Genomic DNA, 25,018 nt, shown 5'->3' with positions numbered 1-25,018 from the left:
GCTGGTTGACTGGAGTCCATGTTAGTGCACAAAGTAAACTGCCCGCTGTAGTTGTGAAGCAAAAACGCTGAAACCGGAGAAATAAAACGTGCGAGGGGAACGGTAACGAGTGGTGGAGGCCCCGCCCGTGCTTTTATTTTGAAAACAACGCAGGAACAGAGCTCCACGAATTACAGACGTCCCGTGTCTGCCGGTGTGGAAGTTTCTCGGTCCGTGGGTCCTCTCAACAGCGCGATGTCCGCCGCCCCCCGCCACAGAGTGGCTCTCCTTCACGGCTTCCTCTTCTTCTTCTGCGGTAAGTCCCACACCTGGTTGCGTTTGCGTAGCATCCTAGCCTCGGTCCGTGCTGCTGCTTTACTTCATATAAATCAAATCAAATATATTTGAGATTAAAGGAGCTTCGTCTCAGCCCGCAGCTGTGCGCGCGCGTACACGTGTGAGTACATCATGTCAACAAAGTCTTCATTTGGTGTGTTTCCCTTTAGTGATCACAGCTTCTACTGGTGTGTGAGGGTTGGCTCGTGCAGTGTAGGGTGACTGGTCGATAACTGGTCGATAACTGGTCGATAACTGGTCGATAACTGGTCGATAACTGGTCGATAACTGGTCGATAACTGGTTAACAGTCGGCCAGTGTGAGGCTTGGTGGTGCTTTATGGTTTAACGGTGGCCATAATAGTTTTACAGGGAGTCATTTAGAGTCGGTCAGCCTGGATGAACCTGCAGGACTCATGACTGTCATGACAGGTTCCCAGTGGTCACATGGGTTTAGTACTGATCTGTTTCAGGTGGCTGCTGCTGTAACGCACAGCTCTCCCCGTCAGTGTGTCTCTAGTATTTGTGTGCAGACTCTGGTGCTGTGTGAGCTGCTGATTGTTGTGTGGATTCACTTTCATTTCACTTTGCCTCGGTGTGTTTCTCTCTGATTCATGACTTGAGTTTCACTGTGAGTCTGAGGCCACGCCTGTGTCAGTGGCGTGTCTCTGCAGGCTGAAGGACACTTCCCCTCCCCTCCTCAGGCACAGATCGCACAGACACCGTTCCTGTAGTTGTGTGCTTGCGGTGGTGAAGGCTGGCACGTCGTTACTCAGGGCGGTGAGCCGACACCCTTTGTTGAGCAACAGTTTCACCTTGAAGTTGTTCTGCTTTGGATTCGCATCAGTAACACGTTTGGCACACAGACCCCCCCACTCAGCTCGCTGTCACTGCACTGCATTTAACTCATATACACCATCAACATGTCCACGCTACACTCGCTTCGAGTACGTTTGATGCTTGCAATGAATTTTCCCGTGTTTCTGGTCCTTCAAAAGTTCAGCAGATCTCCACCTGCAGGGCTGAAAAACGTCAGCTCTGAGGAAACATGGAGTCGGCTTTAAAGCCACTGCAGGAGTCCCGGTCTGAAGACTCGGCCTGTGTTTGTTAAAGCAGCTGTGAGCAGCTGTGTGATGCTTCCTTTAGATTCCTTCTGCTGCGTACAAATAGCTCTGCTGTGTATAAAAGAGTAAAAGTGGTGAGAAAATCAAATCAGTCAGTTCTGTCCCACACAGTCAGTGATTTCACAGCGGCAGCGCGTTGAAACATGAATATGGGCTCAAAATGTGGTCATAAATATTTTGTACTTGTAAAAAAGATTTGTATGTGTAAAAAAAATTTGTGTGTGGACTTAGAAAAAAAACCCTGCAAGTTACAAGTACGGATTTTTGACCCTATTTTTCTTCCTTTCATCTGATTGGTCAATGTCATGTCAATCACAAATGTAACAATCCAATCAGAGAACAGATGGGTTTGGCTGTCGAGGGGCGCTTTTTTGAATTGCAGGTCTTTGAAGGGAATAAATGCCCTTTTACATGCCAACCCAGCGTTTTCCTTCATCACCACGAAGGAAAACAGTCTGGTTGTCTGAGTTTGGTGATTTTTGTGTCACAGGACTACGTGTTTAATACAGGGACTTCAACAGAGCTGCGGACCGCGGGGTGAGGGGGGGCAGTGTTTTGGAAATGACAGTCTTCATCACAAAGCTTTCTTCGTTATGAATTAGCATACATGTTTTTATTGAACATTTGAAGAACCAGCAAAAAAACCCCAGAAACTCTTGTAGTTCACATAAAGTCAGAGATAGAAAAGACAAGGAGCAGGTGCATCTAGTACAGGTAGAGCTGCTGCACACAGAGCCCAGCAGCCAGCAACAAATTCTGCATCCTTGGCTTTTAGTTAGCAGTTAGCATTAGCAGCACATCCTGCTTCCGATGTGAAAGGACCTTTATGCTGCGCCCTGTGACTCACAGCAATGGTCCCGGGTCAGCCCTGACGTTGTGTTAAACTAATCCTAAAGTAATGATGGTGTTTCTAACCACTGATATACCACAACTTTATCCTTTCAACAGCTGCTGAAAGTTAGGGGACCTAGCTGCTATCGGATATTTATATAGAGATCCTCCAGCTTCAAACTGTATCACCCTTCAAGGACCTGCAGTTCAAAAAAGTGTCCCTCCGACAGCCAAACCCATCTGTTCTCTGATTGGATAGTTACATTGGTCAATGTCATGTCAATCACAAATCAGATGAAAGGAAGAAAAATAGGGTCAAAATTCGTATTTGTAACGTGCAGGGTTTTTTTGGCTAAGTCCACACACAAATCTTTTTTACACATACGAAACTGATTTACAAGTACAAAATATTTATGACCACATTTTGAGCCCATAGGAAGCTCGGTCTTTATCCACAGTTCCTCCTTCACTCTCACAAATGCTTTCTCGCTCATATTTTTATTCTGCTCAGAAACACCTGTGCTTTATTTTTGTCCCTGGGGCTGCTGGGTAAATAATCACTCTCACTCCCAGTGCGGTCAGGTTAGTCGCAGCACTTCCTGTTCCTCGGCAGACGCTGTGCTGGTGTTTTTACTCGATGTGCAGACGCTTGTTTTCGTGGCTGATACGATTATTGTTATTCTGATCTAGGGCTGTTTGATATAACCATATATATATATATATATATATATATATATATATATATATATATATATATATATATATATATATATATATATATATATATATATATATATATATTATATATATTATATATATATATATATATTATATATATATATATATATATATATTATATATATATATATATATATATATATATATATTAAATATATATATATTAAATATATATATATATTAAATATATATATATTAAATATATATAAAATTGTAGGTTGTGTATCCTTCAGGTGTTAATGGGGTTATTGAAAATGTGTATATGTGCGTATGTGTGTATATACGTAGGTATGGATAGATAGAAACATATATGTGTATATATTAAAAAAAAAAAAAAAATTACACATAACATATAATGTAATTACAAGGAGGTATTTCTGTAGTCTATTGATACTAGATAGTGGAAAAGGGGTGGGATTAAATAAGCTTATGCTTCTTCCTGCTCCTTTTTGAACATGGACGTTATTTGGAGTTGTGGTTGCTCGTTTTCCTTTTGTTTGCTTTGTTCATTTGTCTCTTTTAATTCTATTTTTTTTTATACTTTTTCAGCATGTTCAAAATAAAGATTCAATCAATCAATCAATCAATCAATATCGGATGGCGATATAAAAACGTCGATCGTTTCATTTTACGCTATCGTTTGTTTCGTGGTGTCGCAAAATAAACTGTTTACAGCAATATGTGTTCATGGTTCTGATGTCACTGTAGTGGCTATATTCATTTATTAAAGTTCTCTTTCTCTTATATGTAATATCACCACACTACGGACGGACAAGCGCCTGTTTTTATGCGTTGTCGTTAGCAACAACGACAGTAACAGCATCGCGTGTCCGCTTGTTTATGTTCCACATAAACCTTTCACAATAAAGCTCAAGATCCTGTTGAGACTTTTCAAAATAAACTGAATCACGTGAAAGAGCAGATTATTTACGATGAGAAGTAAAAAAGAGCCGCCAGGTGCTAAAAAATCAACCTTAGACTCAAACATCAGAACAGGCTTTTCCCCGCAGCACGCCGTGTGATAAATACTCACAAAGAAAAAAATGTATCGTTTCATGCATCGTTAAAACACTCGACTCCGGGTAAAGGACGCGCAGCTGGAAACACTTCACGCAAGTCGAGCTGCCCGAGATTCACAGAATTTACAGAAATTGTTACATTTTTGTGATTTATATCGTTGTCAGGACGATAGAATTCTGATATCGGGATGTGAGATTTTGGTCATATCGCACAGCTCTATTCTGATCACAGCCACGTGGACCTGATTTACAGCTGCGGGGCCAGCAGCTGAGGACGAAGGAACAACATAAGGGTCATGTGACAAGTTGATGGCTATTTTTCAAAATAAAAGCCTCACTTAGTTCTAGGACCTAGGGATGGATAATTGGGGAGGGAATCAAACACGGGGTTCATGTCCCAGACTGAGGTCACAATGACCACCTGTGGACACCTGAAGACCGAGACTAGAGGCAAGATGGCGGCAGCTGATCTGCTGCGTGTGCACGTGTTACAAACCCTCAGACACACACACACACACACACACACAGCAGGGCTATAGACTAACGTTTACTTCTGTAACTTGTCCTTTTCCCCATGTGTCTGCGATGACACCTGTAACCTGGGTGCACGTGACATCATTACTGGAGGTGGGGTTTATTTTCAAGCCATTTGAACTTTGAACGGAACATCTTCTTTGGGAATATCGTAGGCAATGTTAAACCTCATGTCGGCGTCCTCTGACGACCTGTTTGCTGCTGCCTGAAAGGCCGATGTCTCGGGACTACTTCCTGTGAGGTCGTGCTGACGACACTGAGCTGGAAAGATTTCTGTTTTTCTCTTCGCACACACATGTTGACTTTCTCAGAGTGCGAGAGAGAGCGATATAGAACGCATAGTATGCAAACTGTTAACCCCACTCCAGCCAATCCCCCGCTGCCCCGCCCTCTCCTCCCTGTCCCGCCCCTCTCCTCCCTGCCCCACCCCTCTCCTCCCTGTGCAACAAGCAGCAGGCACACCTGGCAAACAGAGTGAATATCTCTGATTGGTTCAGACCACGATATGAGCACAACATGTGTCTGTTGTTGACCACACAGAGACTTTCTCTTCTTTCAGCTGGTCGCGGTCTTGTGACCTACGATTTTTTTTCAGTCGCACCTTTGAGGAAGTAGGTCACATGTCTAGAGCCTTGCACACACATGTTTACTTTCTCAAAGACAGAAACAGAAATCTTTTCAGCTCAGTGTGTCGTCAGCGCGGCCTCACAGGAATCAGTCCTGAAACATCAGCCTGATTTGATTACTGATTGATTGATTACCAATAATTAGCATCAGGCCTGAGGAATCCTCATTGATCGGTCCTGTCTGATATCTCTTTTTATTTGGACCCCGCCCTCTAACAGCTGGGGTTGGATGGCTCTTATAATAGAGATTGAAAATGTGACGTCACTCAGGGGTAAAACCGCAAAGAATTCTGGGAACTTGTGGCAAGAGGTACTAGCGCACGCAGGCTTTCAATTGAACTCAGTCACACAGCGATAAAAAGAAACACAAAAATGGCAAGAAGCTGTTGTATTATTAACTGCAACAGCCGGTCACATGACAGCCACAGGAAGCCGACGGGTAAAGAGAGTGTTTTTATCGGATTACGACGTTGAAGAGAAATTGTTCGAGCCATGTTTCCGAAGTAACAAAGACGCGACGGGTGGCCTGGATTGCAGCCATTCAAAGAGCAAATATAACGTCTCAGAACCCTCCAGCTCACAGGTTAGTCTGCTCCAAGCATTCCCACAAAGGTCAGAGTTTTGTAGTAGTTAATACGTCATTTTTCTTAACATAATTGGTGACATAGGTTACAAGCAAGTCTGGCGCTGAACAGAAATTGTCGCGCTATGCTCCTTTGTTTATTGTGCATAAATAGTGAATTGTCCTGACACAGTATTGCGTTTTGCTTCTGTTATTATGGTACATTGACAAAAACATATACTTTTATTCACAGGATAAAACAGTTGTTTTGTATCACTAATTGTCCAGTACGATTACAGCATACAATATTATTGTCACTGCTACATTTCTGTGATGAACCAGAAATTATTTCCACTGCTAATTAATTACCGTTGAGCTCAAAGGTCCTATTAATAAACGGTTAACGAATGTGTATTTATGACGACGATTTGTGAGACTGGTAAACTTACCTTTGTTCGTACGATGGTCTTTTGTTCTACACGGTGCATTTCAAGGTCCTGCACCCATCCGTCGGTAAACTGTACCTGGGCTTGTTGCAGTGACCTGAAGTTACTAAACTTCATGAGTGTATGCACTCACTCCAAGAACCGTATGATTATAAATATGAGCGTGGTGAAAGTTGGGCAGCACGCTAACGTATTTTGTCCACTCTGTGTGCTCGTAAGGATCTAACACTTTCACTGGTTTGATTTTTTTCCTCGTATCTTTTCTTTGACTTTTCATCAAGTCTGTCTTTGTACGGACCGGCATTGTTCTCCTTCGTTTTGTACAGAACTTTTTTAGGGGACAAAGAAAAAGCAAGAATTTATTGGAACCGAAGAATGAACGTTTTGCGGTGCTGCAAATGCTTGCATTTGATGCAGTACTTGGATTGTTTTGCCACGAGTTACCGGCATGCAATGCGCGAAAATCACGTGGTCTGTCAATCTCTATACAAACAGAAGATGAATGTGTGTCACTCTGTTTTTGTCCTGCAGGTGGAGCCGATGGATCCGAGGTGCCGCCTCCTCAGAACGTCATCACGAAGACCTTGAACACCAACTACACGCTGAGCTGGGACTGGCCGCCGGGCGCTGCAGGGACCCACGCCGTCACCTTCACCACGCAATATGTGCCGTAAGTCTGAGAATCACGAGGGCGGGGCTTATTTACCTGTCAGACGGTGGACACAGGGGACGTGGTCCACCTGAAACATGTTTTCTTGATTCAAATTCAAATCAAATTCAAATTCAAATTCAAATTTTATTTGTCACGTACACAGTCATACACAGTACGATATGTAGTGAAATGCTTGGACAACTGCTCGTGACCTAAAGAGAACAAAAAAGGAAAAGGCTATGAATAAGATAGGAAATAAATATGAAAAATTAAAAAGGGTAAATTTAACTAGGAAGGAATAAAATATAAATTAAGGTTAAAAAGGAAATAACTGTACAACACAAATTAGAATGAAGGGTAAATTTAACTGGGAAGAATAAGATAAAATATATAAATTAAAGTTGAAAATAAAATAACTGTACAACAAAATACACAATATAGAACTATATAAGAATGTATGAAGAAATCTAAATATAAATAAATATATACACAATAACAGCAGCTGTACAAGTATTAACCGGAAATGAAGAATATAGTGACCAGTGTTGTGCAAAACCAAAGTCCAGAATGTCCAGTGTGTGTGTAAGAACTGTATGTGTGGGTCAGTACTGTGTGGTGGTGTGATTGAGAGACCGTATCGCCTGCGGGAAGAAGCTCCTCCTCAGTCTCTCTGTGTTGGTCTTCAGGGAGCGGAATCGCTTTCCTGACCTCAACAGAGAGAACAGTCTGTTGTTGGGATGGCTGAGGTCCTTCACGATCTTCCTGGCCTTGGTCCAGCACCGCCTGCTGTAGATTGAGTGCAGGTCAGGGAGCTCGGAGCGGATGGTGCGCTCAGCTGACCGCACAACCCTCTGTAGAGCTCGTCTGTCCTGCATGGTGCTGTTCCCGAACCAGGTTAAGATGTTTCCCGCCAGGATGCTCTCTATGGTGCACGAGTAAAAGTTCCTGAGCACCTTGGAGGGCAGTTGGAAGTCTCTCAAGCGTCTGAGGTGGTAGAGACGCTGTCGGGCCTTTTTCACCACGGTGTTGATGTGACAGGACCATGACAGGTCCTGCGTGATGTGAACTCCGAGGTATTTGAAGCTGTCCACTCTCTCCACTGGGCACTCGTTGATGACGGGGGTCTGGTAGTTCCTCTCCTGCTTAGTGCTGAAGTCCACTATCAGCTCCTTTGTCTTACTGACGTTTAGAAGGAGGTTGTTCCTCTGGCACCAGTTCTCCAGATTCCTAATCTCCTTCAGGTAGGCCGTCTCGTTGTTATCAGAGATCAGGCCCACCACGACGGTGTCGTCAGCAAACTTGATGATGGTGGTGGAGCTGGTAGTGGCCACGCAGTCATATGTGTACAAAGAGTACAGCAGGGGGCTCAGAACACACCCCTGGGGGGCTCCAGTGCTGAGAGTGGTGGAGGCTGAGACATGTCCGCCCATCCTTACTGCCTGTGGTCTGCCAGTTAGGAAGTTGGAGATCCACTGACACATAGATGAGCTGAGTCCCAGATGCTCCAGCTTGGTGGTGAGTGTGGAGGGAATTATGGTGTTAAATGCAGAGCTGTAGTCTATGAAGAGCATTTTAACATAATTCCCCCTTCTAGTGTCCAAGTGAGTGAGTGATGTGTGGAGGAGATGAGAGATGGCATCGTCTGTGGAACGATTTGGACGGTAAGCGAACTGTAGTGGGTCCAGTGTGTCTGGTAGTGAAGAAATGATGAAGTCTCTGACCAGGCGTTCAAAGCACTTCATCACTACTGAGGTGAGGGCTACAGGGCGATAGTCATTGAGAGAAGCAGGGTGGGGTTTCTTCGGGACAGGAACAATGATGGACTCTTTGAAGCATGTGGGGATCACCGACTGAGATAAAGAGATGTTGAATATCTCAGTGAACACAGGAGCTAGCTGGTATGCGCAGTCTCTTAGGATACGACCTGGGATGCCGTCTGGTCCTGCTGCTTTCCTGGTGTTCACTCTCTTGAAGGCTCTCCTTACTTCATGCTCGGAGATGACGAGCACGTTTCCGGTGCTGGCAGTATCTTCCTGTCTGCAGCCGTTAGCGCCGCTAACACTAGCATTGTTGGAGACCTTAGCTGCAGCCTCGAAGCGAGCATAGAAAGTGTTCAGCTCGTCTGCCAGAGTCACGGCCGCGTTCGTCATACCGGTTGTTGGTGCTTTATAGTCCGTTATTGTCCTTAGTCCCCGCCACAGGCTCCTAGAGTCACTCTGTTGGAGTTGTGACTCTAGTTTCCTCCCGTAGCGCTGCTTCGCCTCTTTCACCGCCCTCCGCACGTTATATGACGCAGCTTTGTACGGGTCCATGTCCCCCGTCATGAGTCCTGTGTTGTAGGCAGCGGTGCGGGATCTCAGAGCGTCGCGGATGGTTTTATCCACCCACGGCTTCTGGTTGGGAAACGTTGTGATAGTCTTTGTCTCCACGGTATCATCCGCTAGTTTCCCGATGAATCCCACAACCGCTTCCGTAAACACGTTGACATCATCGTCGGAGCTGTTTCTGAACATGCCCCAGTCTGCGTCATCGAGTGCGTCCTTTAACGCGGCCACCGATTGATCCGTCCAGCGCGCGACCTTCCTCTGAACCGGAACTTCCTGTTTCAGCCTTTGTTTGTATTTTGGCATGAGGAAGATGGCGGCGTGATCAGATTTGCCAAACGGGGGGCGGGATTGTGCCTTGTAGCCGTCCTTGACCGTAGTGTAGCAGTGGTCCAGTGTCCTTTCACCCCTGGTGGGGCAGGTGATGTGTTGATAAAAGTTCGGCGCTGCGCGTTTGAGGTTGGCGCTATTAAAGTCCCCCGTCACAATAAGCGCAGCGTCCCGGTGTTGTGTCTGGTGCTGTGTGAGTGCCTCATGCAGCTCGCATAAGGCGGTGACCGTGTCCGCTTGTGGTGGAATATAAACGGCACTTACAATGACCGATGTAAATTCCCGAGGTAGATAAAAAGGACGACGCATGATGGACAGTAGTTCCAGATTTGGTGTGCAGGAGCGTGTGAGAGGAACAACGTTCGCACTGTTGCACCAGTTGTTGTTCACCATTAAACACACGCCGCCTCCCCTTGACTTCCCCGAGTCCCGTGTCCTGTCCATGCGGTGAACCGAGAAGAACTCGGCCGGCTGGATGGCGTGGTCCGGCACCGCTGGGTTCAGCCATGTCTCGGTGAAGCAGAGGAGATTGCAGTCCCAAATGTCTCTCTGGAACTTTATCCTGGCCCTGAGGTCGTCAAGCTTGTTCTCCAGTGACTGGACGTTGGCGAGCAGGATGCTAGGCAGAGGTGTGCGGTGTGCACGAGCTCTCAGCCTGTTCCTGACGCCGGCTCGCTTCCCTCTAGGCCGCCGCCGCTTCCCTTTGTTCTCCCTCGAGATCTCACTCGGCCAGCTCGGATCCGGAGTTAAAAACTTCGAATTGTGAGTACATTGTAAACCAATAGAAACAAGAGTGTCACTGTCATACCTAATGTACCCAATGGTGGTGATTTTGCCGATTTAGAAACGCTGAAAACTAACTTAAAAAACAAAGACAAAGAAAAAGTGGTCGGAGCAGTCGTGACGGCAGCCGACCTCACCGGCGCCATCTTAAAGAAGATTCAGGTTCAAACAGGTTTGAGCTGAGAGAAACTAACTGTGAGCCAGCTTTAAAGTCAGTTACCATGGTAACACAGAGCGCTGCTGAGAGGGAAACCAGCCCTGAGTAAAGAATGACATCATCAATGGAGCTGTGGCACCGGGATTCACCATGGCGACGGGCCGCTGTGGTAACTCTGCTGCTCTTAACATTAAACGTAGCCTTCCTCCAAATGGAGGCTCTGCTCCTTATCCCGCCGTTGCCATGGTGAGCCATGGTATCGGGCTCGCTTTCATGGACTCGGGCCTGGGTGAACTTTGATCGGCTTCAAAGTCTCTATCGCCCCCTGGTGTCTGGCTGGAGTATAGGTCCTAAACCCCGCCTCCTCCATGTTAGCGGATGGGACTGGGGTCAGGCTGATATAAAACAGTTCTCCTCAGATAATTTTTTCCCAAAATTCTTTCTTACATTATCAGTAGTTCTCATCGCACTGATTTGTGTTCAGTTGGTCTCCTTTGGTTGGTCTCCCAGAGAAAAACAAGTAATTTCCCCATGGGGATCAATAAAGTATCCATTATTATTATTATTATTATTATTATTATTATTATTATTATTTCTATTAAGTTTGATTCTAATTAAACTTATAATGCTGTTAAAAATCATCACAACACTTCTGACTCGCAGTCACGGATAAACTTGCGTCTCTCTGTTTGGGAGTAGCAGATAGAGCGTGGATGCCGAGAGGAGCTCCAGCGTCCCGACTGTTTCAAACAGACAGCCTGACGTGTTCTTCAGTAAACTGGACTACCCGACAGAACAGAGGTAAGTTAAAATGTGTTTGTAAGCTAATCCGTAACTAACGTCCTTAGCTAGCTAGCTAGCAGAAACTCGTTTTTTAAAGTGCGTTTAGCTAATCCGAGCAGGTGAATGAATTTACCCTGACTAAGGAAATGAAGAGAAACGCCCCGGGCCACTCAGTTACTAACTAACTACCGTTACTGTACTTTTAGACTGTAAGAGCAACAGGACTCTGCTTCTGCTCCTGTGCAGAGCTGATTATTAAATATGTGCAAACAGCAGCATGTTTTCTGTCTCCTGTCACATCTGTAAGGACAGGAAGACCAACTTATAAAAAAAAGCTTGCACTTCAGTAACCCCCATTAATTATTAATTAATCATATAACTGTACCAAAGCCCAATATTTATGTGCTGATACCAACTACGGCCACTTGACAGCTTAAGTTAAAATGTATGTTTAATTTTTCCACTTATGACTTTTGTTTAAAATATTCAGGTTAAAAAAACAGTCTGAATTATTGTTAGTGAGGTATGTTCACAGTCACGTGCAGTATTCTGTACAGCTTAAATCCTTGAGGAGAAATAATTGAAAGCATTAATGTTTGTTTCTCAGTTCTCAGGCAGCAGGTCACACACTGCTGATAACACCTCCGTGTGTTGTGACCAGGATGCAGCAGCAGACTGAACCAGGACTCAAACCTGCTCCATCATCTCATCTTTGCAGATCTCCATTTATACAGCACCGACAACTCAAAGGTGAACATTATATTGGAAAATCTGTTAGTATATAAGGCTTATTTTAATAAACAGCTCTCTGTCAGCAGAACTGTAGAACTGAATAAATGTAAGAGAAGAGCTTCAGATCCTGAGTGTGTGAGGACAGAGAGGCTCAGCTGTATTTCAGATCCGAGGGATAAACCTTATATTTCAGTTTGTGGCGGTTCTGTTCTCTTTGTGATTGCAGAAGCCGTCCTCAGATTCAGACCTCAACACCACCCAGTGACAGCAGACAGATCATCCATCATGTTCACATGTTGACTGCAAAACTAATGACAACAAGGTTAAAGCACCACATGTGCTGTCAGTGAAAGCTGCAGCTGTTTATTGATAAAGTTAAACACTGACTGTACTCAGCTGCATGAAGAGAACATGATGTTTTCTCTGACACAATTAAATAAAACCCGATGAAGGTCAAAGGTCGTCACTTGTATGTTGAACTAAAAACTTGTCGTCTGGGATCCTTTCACTGTTTTTGCCAGTGGTGTGTTATTTACCATAAGCATCTACCATCGCAGAGTCCAGAGCTGCCTCCATCCTCAAAGACCCCACACACCCCCAGACTGTTCACTCTTCTGCCCTCGAGACGAAAGTTCACAAGTGTGAAATCCAGAACATCTCGACTCAACAACTCCTTCTCCACTGCTATCAGACTCCTGAACAGCTGACCTATTTTAGCAGTAATAATAATTTTTGCACATCAGGTCATTTATCCATGCTATTTGTATTTTATCTATTTGTACACATTAACCAGCATCTGTGTGTGGACAGCAGAGAAAGAAAATGCTTTTCTTTGCACACATGACAACAAACGCTTTGAACAGACAGCTGTGGGTGGGTCCCTGCTCGACTGGACCAGCACTGCAGCGGGCATTATTCATCTCCACAGTAACTGTCAACTATAGACCTTTTTGAAGAAACCGTAACAATAAGTTGAATAGTTTTCTTTACCTGCATGGCTCAAGTACAGCTGCCAGCTTTTGGAGGTTTACCAGCTCTGATGGAGTTAAAATGACCAGCTCGTGCTTTTGTTTGTCTACAGCAGCAAAAACAGCCTCTTGATTCTTTAGTAGAGAGAAACCACATCCAGTGTTGAACTCCACCGTGTGGAAACATCCTCTGTGAGTGGCTCTTTCTGTTGCCCCAGACTTGTTTGCTCCTGGTGTAGTTCCTCCATATTAGCAGGTGCTGTCTGTAATCTTGCTTTTCAGTGTCATAAAGCTGTTGAATTTTACTTGAAATAGTCTTTCAGGCAGTTGGAAAGTTGGACCACCTGACGCTAACTGTAGCACATGTTCTAACCCCCTATCTTCTCCCACTGATAGTGGTCTACAGCCCAGAGCAATCCATTGTGTAAGTTTGTCCAATGTTGACTTACTAGTTTTGGTCCTGAAGCCAGTCATCTCATCAAGTTTGGGCTGCCGACACCTTTTGTTGGTACTCGACTGGTAGCGCTAACAGCTCCCACAGTTTCTGTGCCCGCTGCAACAGGTTTTGCATTTAGATGGTACCATAAGGTGGAAGTGCTTCGGTGGTATCCAAACTCCTTTTTGCACAGTTTGTACAAAACCACGCTTTTATCAAGGCTTCTGCTTGGTAGTCTTTTGAAATGAAATCTGCCTCCAATCACTCCTAGCAACGCACTTTCTTATGACACTTTAGCTGTGTCCAATTCAGGGACCGCATGCTTCGGAGTGGGCATTTGTAGACCGATTGTGTCACAGCGACGCGACGAAGGGTGTCCCAATTCGAAGAGTCCTCAAAATGCGGTTGACAAATGCGCCCTTCATTTCCCCAGATTTGAAGGCTGGGTCCAGTGTAGCCTTCGTGACCCAATCTATCCCACAATTCATAGCGTGGTGGTGGGTGTGGATATTTTTTTCGGAAAAAAGTGGCAGACGGCTGAAGCGGAGCGGCCGAAGAGTAAACTTTTAAAAGTAAGTACTGAATATTATGTCACTTATTTATGTTGTTTAATAACGAAGAACATTAAAACATTGCTGTTGGCCACATGTCGGCAAAGTTATGTGACATTAGTGACGTTTGTACTAACTTTGTTTTAAAGCCTTTACTTTAAAGTATACGCCGTTCAATAGTCGACCTTAATCTTACAGAGAATGTGATGATTTATGGATAATTAAAGTCAGTCATATATCCACAAACACAACAAGCTGAAAGTCAGTGATGCTGCTCGGTTTGCAGTCCTGAACATCACGGCACAAGCAGGATTCACTGCACTGTTAATGTTAGCTGTGTTATATTGCTGCCTCTGTTCGGTGGTGTCGAGCCAAACGCACTTTAACGTGTGTTTGAACGAGCTGACGGTTCACTCGTTAAGCTGAAAGAAAGATGCTTTAATCACAGCAGTCACACATGTGTCCACTGCACCATCTGGAACTCTTCTTGTTTACACTCGTAATAACACAAACACTAAATCCTGCTTCTCTGTGCTGTTGTGTAGCAGTGTGTACACCTGAGACTGTCACCTGTCTGTCTGTCCTGCACTCTCTCTCTGTTTCTTTCTCTCTGATTGTGGAATAAAAGTATAAGATAAGATAAGATAGAACTTTATTAATCCCTCGCGTGGGTTCCTCTGGGAAATTCGACTTCCAAAAAGCACAGCAACGACCGAAGTTACAGTTACAGAATTGTTATATATATATATATATATATATATATATATACAGAGACAATATAAATAAAATATACGAAGGGGATAAATAGAATAAATAGGAATTAAAAATACAAGTGAATTGCACATTTCAAGTATTGAGTCTATTGCACTGTTGACTATTTACAAAAAGTATTGCACAGTGAGGTGAAGAGGCACTACAGCTTAGTTGTTCCCCCCTCCTTTGTCCTCCCGTTTCCCTCCCTCTCCCCTCCAGAGAGGAGTTAAACAGTTGTGCGCCTGTGTCAGTGGCGTGTCTCTGCAGGCTGAAGGACACTTCCCCTCCCCTCCTCAGGCACAGATCGCACAGACACCGTTCCTGTAGTTGTGTGCTTGCGGTGGTGAAGGCTGGCACGTCGTTACTCAGGGCGGTGAGCCGACACCCTTTGTTGAGCAACAGTTTCACCTTGAAGTTGTTCTGCTTTGGATTCGCATCAGTAACACGTTTGGCACACAGACCCCCCCACTCAGCTCGCTGTCACTGCACTGCATTTAACTCATATACACCATCAACATGTCCACGCTACACTCGCTTCGAGTACGTTTGATGCTTGCAATGAATTTTCCCGTGTTTCTGGTCCTTCAAAAGTTCAGCAGATCTCCACCTGCAGGGCTGAAAAACGTCAGCTCTGAGGAAACATCGAGTCAGCTTAACAGCCTGTTTAAGGCTCTGATATCTATTCTGTGTGACTTACAGCAGTTATGACATGGTCTGATTTTCTCACCCAATAAAGGAATATTTCATATATCAGTCTACGCTTCATTCTATTAGAAACAGTTATCACAGCTCCTACATTTGCTTTTTACACATATATGTAAGCATTGAGCCAAATTTAGTAATGACAACATATTAAAAGAACAATATTTGGGGGACTGACTTTTTCTCCTTTTTTCTTCCTTTCTTTTTTTCTGGGGTGTGTTTGCTACTATTTTTATTTGTTTGTTTTTGCTTGTTTCTTTTCCATACCTTTCTACTGTGCTGCTTACACTAACAAAGTGCGCTGTCAGTCTTCCCTTCTGTTTTTGTCTTTGTGTTTTGTTTCTTCTTCTCTTTTTGTCTATGGGGTAGTCACTCTTCATTTTGTCATTTTATTGTATTCTTGTGTGTCTTGAAAGGCGCTTTTAAATAAAATGTATTATTATTATTACAGCTCGTGTCCCGGCTCGTGTTTCTCCTCTCTGGTTTCACTGGAATTCATTTGAGACGTTTATTAACCACCTGGCCTGCCATCATGTGATCACATAAAGACCTTTTAACTCCTCGCTGGTATTTTAATACGAGTTTAAGTGTAAGTCAGAGTGTGCTCCATGCCTCAGAGAGCCGTGGAGCAGCCTTCCTCTTCATAGTCTTCCTCCCTCGTCCCCATCATCCTGCTTCCACAGGCGTTAACCTCCCAGCCCCGACCTATGAAACACAGATGACGCCTGTTTAGACACGTTTACTGAAACACGGCTGGTGTGTTGCTGTTGTAATTAGATTTTATTTGAATGAAAGCTCTCCCTCCAGACCCGCCGAGTATTCGGGGAGGAGCGAGCGAAGACAGAACACAAAGAAAGAGCAGAAGGGTTTAATGTGTTTTCATGTTCATGTCTCCTCAGGAAGCACCAGCTGAAGAGGAAGACTCCAAACTGGATCACGGCGTGCAACCAGACGTCACACCGGTCATGTGACCTCACACGCTTCAAGCTGTTATTCATCGGCGACTTCATGCTCCGGGTGCGAGCCACCGTGGACGGGCGGCACTCGGAGTGGGCGCAGAAGACGTTCTGCCCCTATGAGGAGGGTAAGTACTCGGCTTTCCAGGAAGTGTGACGTGCACATGCTGCAGCAGCGTGTGAGCTCACAGCCTTCGCACTGTATCGGTGCAACAGCCGAGAGCTGCGCTCAGCAGAGATAAAGATCTCCAGCTTCAAATATGTGACTGTGAATCGTGCGTCCATGTGTGAGGCTCTCATCGCTGCAGTAAATGAACCAGAGTCAGCCAAGCAGTCACAGAAAGTCTGTGCAGGTGTTCACTAGTGATGTGTCCTGCGTGTCGGTAATGTCGGGGGAGTTTTGGTAAGCGTGTATCGAGGCTTGCTTTGATTACGTATGCAGTGACGTTCGAGGCCTCGCGGGCAGTCCGTACCACGTGACTGATTCAGGAACTGGCTCGCCGGTTTGCGCCAGATTCGAAATAAAATGGGCAGCAAAACACAGCTGATTTCCACCATCACTGTGTTGTGGAATTGGATTACGTACGTGCTACATAGCTACTTGAGCATTTCTTCTTCGATGGAACCAGCAAGAGATTTTTTTTTAATCTCATCTCTCCTGATAAAGTATGCACACAGTAATAAATATCATGATAAGCACCATAATATAAGTAAACAACACTACAGATCCTATAATCTGATTTCTGTCTTTCAGTTCATTAAAAAGTGAAGCGCCACACACTAGTTTGTGTCATTGTCCAGATGTACATAAGCATGATTACACAGTTACACAATCATACCAAAACTCTGTCCTCATAGTTTCCACTTTCTCTTTTGTATCAGACATCCTGAGACAATATTCGGGATAAATAACCATGAAAACAATTTATTTATTCCATTTAGAGGTTTACACATCACATCATTATAATCACAGAGCCTGTTTCACTTGAATTGTCCACTTGATGGCGCAGTAGAGCAAATGAATCATCGCAATGCTTCGAACCATGAGTCGACCAGTTGGATGGAAGCTTCAGTTCATCACGAGGCTTCATCTCACCATCAGTAGTGTTCATTACACATCCTGGGACCTGAGCTCACCTCTTATCTGAACCGCCTGTGTCTGAATCATTACTGCAGGTATTTGCTTACCTGAGCCGTCAGTTTGTTCTTCCTCACATCTGCAAATATGCAAACCGTGCAGCAGAGCTCTCTGCAGGTAGACCAATACAACGTACGCCTGACGGCATGTTGAGGATTGGTGGCTCTCAGAGAAGCTTCCTGAGATCAGGATGGTCCCCTTCAGCTCCGGTTCAGACTGTGGCAGCAGCTGTGTGGGGAGTCTGCAGTTATGCAATGACTGCTTCAGCAGGGGACGTCTGAAGAGCCTCGCTGAGCTGAAGACGATCAGAAATGAAACCGTGAGCGAGCTTTTCAGCGTCTCGCTCGTCAGAGCTCTCGCCGTCGCTGACTTCAGTCCAGTCAGAGTGAAATCCTGGTTTCTGTGTTTCTGTCTGTGTCCTCAGTGAAACCGTCTGCCGTCATGGTGGGAACCTCCCCAGCTCCAAGCACACTGGCATAACAGAGCTGTAGCAGATGGAGTGGACTGTTAGAGAAGCTGCAGCTTTGATTTTGTCCAATAAAAACGTCTCTCCACATCTGTCCCCCTCAGCCTTCATCGGTCCACCTGATGTGACTCTTCATGTCACTGGGACATCTTTGGAAGTCAGCATTAAAGACCCAGTGTTCAAGCATTCAGAACTGAGGGAGACGTACACCTCGGCCACCTATAACATCACCTACTGGAAGAGCAGCTCGAAGGAAGAGGTGGGAACGCCGGTTTGTAGTTTGGACCTTGAACGTGTAGAAACAGTCAAACACAGGAAGTTAGTGATGTTATGGGCCGGGACTGAGAGCCAGGCAGCTGCAGTTCACTCATGATTTCAACCACGTTAGCAGTGAAATGAAAACTCAACATTAAAACAAATCAAAGATAACAATAAAAAAGCATAAAAACTAAACACTGAAGATTCACTCAGTAATAACTACATGTGTAATTACATCTTTGAACAATTTTCTTAAACTTATCATTAATCTGTTAAAAATAGGCAGGAGCGGCTTTGTGGTTTGTAGAAGCTGTTTACCCACCATATTTGAATACAATGGCTGGGAAAGACATCATGTTTTACATTCGTGGCCAGAGACAGCTGAGGTAAACAGCACTGACAGCCTTCCACAGGCTTGGAGGTGGACGCGGTCCAAACAGTAGCAGGAATACGACCACAACCGTTATGATGTACAGTCCAAATTTCATGTGTTTGATCTCTCATAGAAGCATGTTTGTCCTACAGCAGCCACCGTAGTTAGAGCTACGCACTTAAAGTGTGAGGGGTATCTTAACAAGGTTCCAAGTAGAGCTTCAGCATGCAACAAGAAGAAATGTGACACAAAACAACACTTGAACTGAAACAGGCTGTTTTACACCAGTTTAGGACCACATGCCTTTAAAAAGCCAAATCTGTGCAAAAATGTGGATTCATTTCATTTTCTGTCAGGTGGTCACTGCCATGATGTTCTGATGGCAAAGGCAAAAAGACTTTCCCTTGTTGAACGTGGTCGGGTTGTTGAAATGCATAGGCAGAGTCTCTCGCAGCACGCCATCGCTGCTGAGGTGGGACGCAGTAAGAAAGTCATTTGGAATTTCTTAAATCTTAAATAAATTCTTAAATGATCCTGAGGGTTATGGAACAAAAAAGTCAAGTGGAAGACCCAAAGAAACGTCTCCAGCACTGAGCTGCAGGATCCACTTGGCTGTCCATCAACACACTGGACGATCCTCGACCCAAATTAAGGCTGTTACTGGTGGCGACTGCAGCCCCATAACCACCAGACGACATCTGAGACTGAAGGGCTTCAAAAACAAAACACGTCTTCAAAGGCCTCGTCGCCTTGGACACAACAGAACTGACCGTTTGGACCAAACATGGGACGTTGAAAAGTGGAAGAAAGTTTTATTCTCTGATGAGAACAAATGTAACCTTGATGGTTTCCAACATTACTGCCATGACAAGTAGATCCCACCTGAGATGTTTTCTACGCCCCACAGTGGAGGGGGCACCATAATGCTCTGGGGTCTTTTTCCTTTAGTGCAGGGGTGTCCAAACTCTGGCCTGCAGGCCAACTGCGGCCTGCGATCCACTTTTAATTGGCCCGCAAGTAATTTTATAAATAGAATAGAATATGGCCGCACTTCAACTTTTGCCTGAGTGTATTGCACTTCTTATTTTTAACACCAGGGGGAGCTGCTGTTGATCAAGGCAGTTGCTCCACCAAAAAGGACAATCACAGAAGAAATTTACCCCAAGTTATTAAACATGGCAGAACCAAAGAAGCAAAAAGTAGAAAGTGAGTGCAGAAAATTTCAGACATGGTGGGAGAGTGAATTCTTCAAAGAATTCAAGGAGAAGTGTCTGTTTGATCTGCACTGAGACTGTGGCAGTTATGAAAGAAGATAATGTACGACGTCATTATGAAACCAAACATCAGGCCTGTGCAGCCGACACTGGTGCTGAGCCAGAGCAGACATTAGCTCTCCTGCAGGGTCAGCAACTATGTTTATTTCGTGCTCAAAAGGTCCAGGAAAAGGACCAGCTATGAAGTCGCCCAACTCATCGCGAGACATGGCGAGCCTTTTTCAGATGGAGACCTCATAAAACACGGCCTCGTTAAAGTCACTGAAATAATGTGGAAAAAGTGCAGAACTTCAACAACGTCAGCGTGTCCAGAAATCCAGTCGTGCGACGCACTGAAGACTCGTCAGCCAACATTAAACTGCACCTGTCTGACAAAGCTGTGCTTTTGATTTTGACTCCATCGCAGGCGATGAGAGCACCGACGCCACAGACGCCGCACAGCTGCTAATCTAATTTTTTTTGCGGGGAGTGGACGAGAGCACGAGCGCTTTAAAAATATATCCCACAGTACCCGTGTGTTAATGTGCACATGCTTCAAATATCAATAATGCGCATCTTTCTGTCACTACCCTGCTTTTGAGCACCACTTTCTTATGTGCGTTTTTCTTGTTAACACACAGAGCACACCGCTGTGCACGGCGCACGCACATGCAGTCAGCTGATCTCATCTGACGCAGATCTGCTCCTTGATCAAGTGACATCACCAGAATAATTTACTAAAATGATGCACTCCTGTTATTAAGCCCAGTTCAGTCTGTTAATGTTGATAAAGGTTTCAAACAGATGTTAACAGCTGTGTTGCTGAGCCTAATAACTTAAATAACAAGCTTGAAATGTACCCGTCACATCTTTGTTTTTTCTCTGTGCTGTAAATCTTCTAAGAATAAATCCGAGGCTGTTGTGAGAACGAGCTACCAAAGCTTTTTCTGAATAAATCAATAAAGATCCATTTATGGAAAGCTGTGATGAAGGCAGTTTTGTCTTTAATTATATTCAACAATATAACATATTCGACCACTTCTAAGTGATTTTTCTAACTTTAATACACTAAAGTTAAGGTTATATTCCTAATTTCTAGTAAGTGGCCCCGCCCCTCCTATATTTTTATGTATGTGGCCCTCAGTGAAAAAAGTTTGGACACCCCTGCTTTAGTGGAACAACGGAGCTTCAGGAGATAAACGGCCGATGGCTGTGTGCAGATGTTGCAGAGAACATCCCTCATTGCTGAGAGCCCTCGTCTGTGTGGTAACCACTGGGTTTTTCAGTAGGATAACGTTTCAGTACACAATGCAGGACAAAGGACTTCTTCCAGGAGAAAAACATCACTCTTCTGGACCATTCTGCGTGTTTCCCTGATCTAAATCCAACTGAAAACCTTTGGGGATGGATGGCAAGGGAAGTTTACAGAAATGGAGAACAGCTTCAGACAGTAGATGTCCTTCATGCGGCCGTCTTCACCACTTGGAGAAATGTTCCCACTCACCTCATGGAAACGCTGGCATAAAGCATGCTGCAACGAGTCTTTTGAAGTGATCAACAATAAGAGTGGAGCTCCTCATTACTGACTTCATATTTGGGTTTACCTTTTTTGAGGTGTGGTCCTAAACTTTTGATGAGCTGTAAAACAGCCTGTTTCAGTTTAAGCGTTGTTTTGTGTCACATTTCTTCTTGTTGCATGTTGAAGCTCTACTTGGAACCTTGTTAAGCTCCAGCATGCAAAATATGATTTTTGCTCATTTTAAACTGGTTTTAAACTTTCGATCTGTATTGGGTCAAAGAATAAAAACAGATACTGAAGACCTCTGACCTCCTCTCTGCTGCCTCCTACAGGTAAAAAAGATCCTTGAAACGAGGCAGGACCGAGTGGTTCTTAGTGACCTGGACCCGATGAGCGAATACTGCGTCCAAGTCCAGATCATCTATAACAGGAACCCCAGACCGGGCGAGTACAGCGACGTCGTCTGTGAGCGCACCGGTGACGGTAGGCACCGCCGTCAGACAGCCGTCACAATCGCTCAAGGTGTCGCTGATGGGCTCACCTGCTGCTGTGTGGTTTTCTTACAGTGGATGCAGCTCCGTGGGTGGCGGCCGTGGTGACGTTTGTGGTCATGGCCACGGTGGTGACTCTGGTGGTGACTCTGGTGGTCTACTGGAAACAAATCTCCAAGTTCCTGTGCCCAGAAGTCGTGCTGCCGCCACACTTTGAAGAGGTGTGTGTCCTGCCCCCTCCGTCTCTGCTGCCTTTCAACCCCTTCATCTACCCAGTCTCGCTGCCCTCTGAGCACTGTGACCAGGTCAGCATCGTAGCAGACCACAGGACTGAGGAGGAGGAGGAAGGAGGGTGCAGCACAACCTGATACCTCACAGGATGGGGGCTAGGAGGAGCAGGAGGAGGTGGGATGCACTTTAAAGACTCTGAGAATCGGCCTCTGACTGTGAGGTTTTAGAGCTGTGAACTCTGCAGCAGTGAAGTGATGAAGACGAGCAAGAACAGGTGAAGCTGGCCCAGGTCACGCTGCAATGCATTGTGGGAGCACGCCACCGTTTTAGCAGGTAGCGAATCAAAACAAACACACTGTGTTGGAAGGAAGATTGCTATGAACCATACTTCAAAGCAGCTCAAAAGAAAAAGGACGTTATGGAGGAAGATTGCATTGGAAGTGTGGACCCGTATGAAACACAGCTGAAACCCTGAACCGCTATTGACTTAGCTTAGCCTGATCTATTCTCGTTCCTTGTCTGTGGAGTCACCGCGTACACGGCGAACCAATTTTGCCATTATAAATCTCTGGAGGCGCACATCCACCAAGGATCGGGTACAAGATTTGGCAATTATTAGACTCCACGTTGTCAATACGCCGTCATTCAAACAAAGGTAAGTCAGCTCGAGTACTGCGAGTGAAATGCGTTTGATTTCCCCGAACATTCAAAGTAGTGCAGCATAAATTCATTCATGAGGGGAAAGTAGAGTGAGAACATGTGGAGGCTGTTAGAGGGAAAACACAGTGCGTTCACACTGAGTAAAGTATTCTGATTGTATATTTTACAGTTTTGTACTGTCGTTCTAAAATATCATTAAATTTACATAAGTAGACTGATTTTACATGTCAAAGGTAAAATAACATCACGAACCGTATTTTTATGCGGGAGTTATTTTCTGTTATTTTACGGTTGTATTTTGGCGCCCCGGCTGCCGGAATATTACAGGTTTTTTTTAACAGTGCACCCTACTTGAAAATGGAGGTAAGTTCAGTAAAGTCCTTATCACGTTAGAGTGCGCACTTCCAATTTAAATAGTGCTCTTCAAACACTTTCAGATAAGACCCTTCTCAAAGTCTAAAAAATTCAGGAGCCTAATTTTCCATGAAGTGTTATTTTTTAATTATTCAATAAATAATGTTTGATTAAAACCTAACTATGAATGTGTTTCAGGGAACGCTGAGGACTACTGCGCTGTTTGCTCCATGTTAGATGCTGACGCTGACCGCAGCATGATTGAAATGGTAAAACAAAAGAAACACATAAGTCTTAGTATCATTACTTGCTAATCATGTTTAAAATGTTGACTAATAGTATTCACTCAACAGAATATGAGTTTTTATTTTTCGCGTGGTGTGTCCTAGGATGCTAAAGGCGTGTGCTGCTGAACTTGGAGAGCCGCTACGAGTCTTCAACCTCCAACAGAGGCTGAGGTCTTTTAACATCTGCAGGAAGCTCCTGAGGATGTTTGACCAGTTGGTGGTTGAAAAACTCCTTTGTCCCACATCATCAAACTGTTGAACTCCTCTCTGGAGGGGAAAGCGAGGGGATACAGGGCGGGAACAACTGAGCTGTAGTGCCTTTTCACTGCGACTCACTCAAATGTGGAATCCACTGGTATTCCCATTAATCCATATTATATATTCTGCATTTATATATGTGTTATATGTATATATGGTATATTTATGCTTAAATCCTTACTCTCATTCCCCTTTATTGCATCTGTAACATGCAACTTCTGTCGGTGCTGTGCTGCTGGAAACTACATTTCCACCCACCTGAGGGATTAATAAACTTTCATCTAATCTAATCTTTACGCTCAGCAGAGTTCCATGAAACTACAACAAACCACAGTCTGATCATCCAACAACAGCTGACACAGCAGAATATCAAGCATTATATAATACAGCGGTCTCCAACCTTTTTTACGCCACGGACGGTTTATGCCCGACAATATTTTCATGGACCGGCCTTTAAGGTGTCGCGGATAAATACAACCAAATAAAACCAGTACCGGTACAGAAAAAAAGAAGATTTATTCATAACACACGTGAAAAGCCCCAGGAAAACCGAGTAAACGATAAAAACGATAACAAAATAACGCTGAAAACCGATAAAAACCCTGAAAACCAGACATTTCACACCTGAGCCTCAACTCTCGCGGCCTGGTACCGGTCCGAGGCCCGGGGGTTGGGACCGCTGATATAATATGTAATGAGGAGGGGGCTCAGCTGTTCATATGGCTCGAATACAAAGACGACTCCTCAGCCAGGCCTCATTTCAAAGCCCTGTAGCGCCACCCTGAGGCCCCAGTGCTACCTGTACACGGGCTGTTGAGGCCAGCAGGAGGCGCTCCAGTTGAACTTGTTTTCCCATCAGTCACTGCGTGGACGCACACTTCAGCTGCATTTATGAATCATTTGAACCCTCCTTTATTTATTTTGTGCATCTCGATGATGTTTTGTTCTGCTGGGCTGTTCTTTTGGTCCGGCTCTCAGACTAAAGGTCAGCTGTCACATCACATGTTTTTTTACAGGCTACTGACAAAAAAACAAACACTTTTAACCACATCCTCGCTGAAAACACAGAAATGCAGAACTTCAGCAGCACAGGAAGTTTTTTTTAGTCGTTTATTTATCCAGGTAAAAAAATCTCATTTCCAACAGAGTCCAGGGGCCTGTTCTTCGTACCGCGCTAAGTGAGTTAGCTGGATGAGATTGTTGACGATTTCGCGTGATCCTGGATCGTTCGGTTCCCCGAAGCCCATCCGGGACTTGCTGTCATAGCAACAGAGCCGTAAGCGTAAACCTGCTCGGGAGCAGGTTTACTTTATGTAAACAGGATTAGATCGCGGCCACGCAGGTATGTCCGCGTCATTCATACGAAAGCAACAGCGATATTCCACCACTGTTTCACCATAAATAAATAA

General features: G+C 44.7%; 1 protein-coding gene across 2 annotated transcripts; it reads left to right on the top strand.

Moving 5' to 3' along the window:
- Positions 1–25,018, top strand: LOC309691507 (interleukin-10 receptor subunit beta-like). Of its 2 annotated transcripts, XM_082509223.1 has the most exons (8): positions 1–295; positions 6,726–6,864; positions 16,265–16,449; positions 18,030–18,184; positions 21,661–21,811; positions 21,895–22,705; positions 23,263–23,333; positions 23,454–23,905. In XM_082509223.1, the coding sequence occupies exons 1-6, from the start codon at positions 235–237 to the stop codon at positions 22,185–22,187; spliced, it is 984 nt and encodes a 327-aa protein (XP_082365349.1). In that variant the 5' UTR covers positions 1–234; the 3' UTR covers positions 22,188–22,705; positions 23,263–23,333; positions 23,454–23,905. The 2 variants fall into 2 exon arrangements, with proteins under 2 accessions (XP_082365349.1, XP_082365350.1); XM_082509224.1 differs by lacking the exon at positions 6,726–6,864 and having other exon boundaries at positions 23,454–25,018.

Source organism: Aulonocara stuartgranti (assembly GCF_965226115.1).
Source record: "Aulonocara stuartgranti genome assembly, chromosome: 16".
Classification (NCBI taxonomy): Eukaryota; Metazoa; Chordata; class Actinopteri; order Cichliformes; family Cichlidae; genus Aulonocara; species Aulonocara stuartgranti.
The sequence above is the reverse complement of the archived record's forward strand: the minus strand, read 5'-3'. Positions and strand labels throughout refer to the sequence as shown.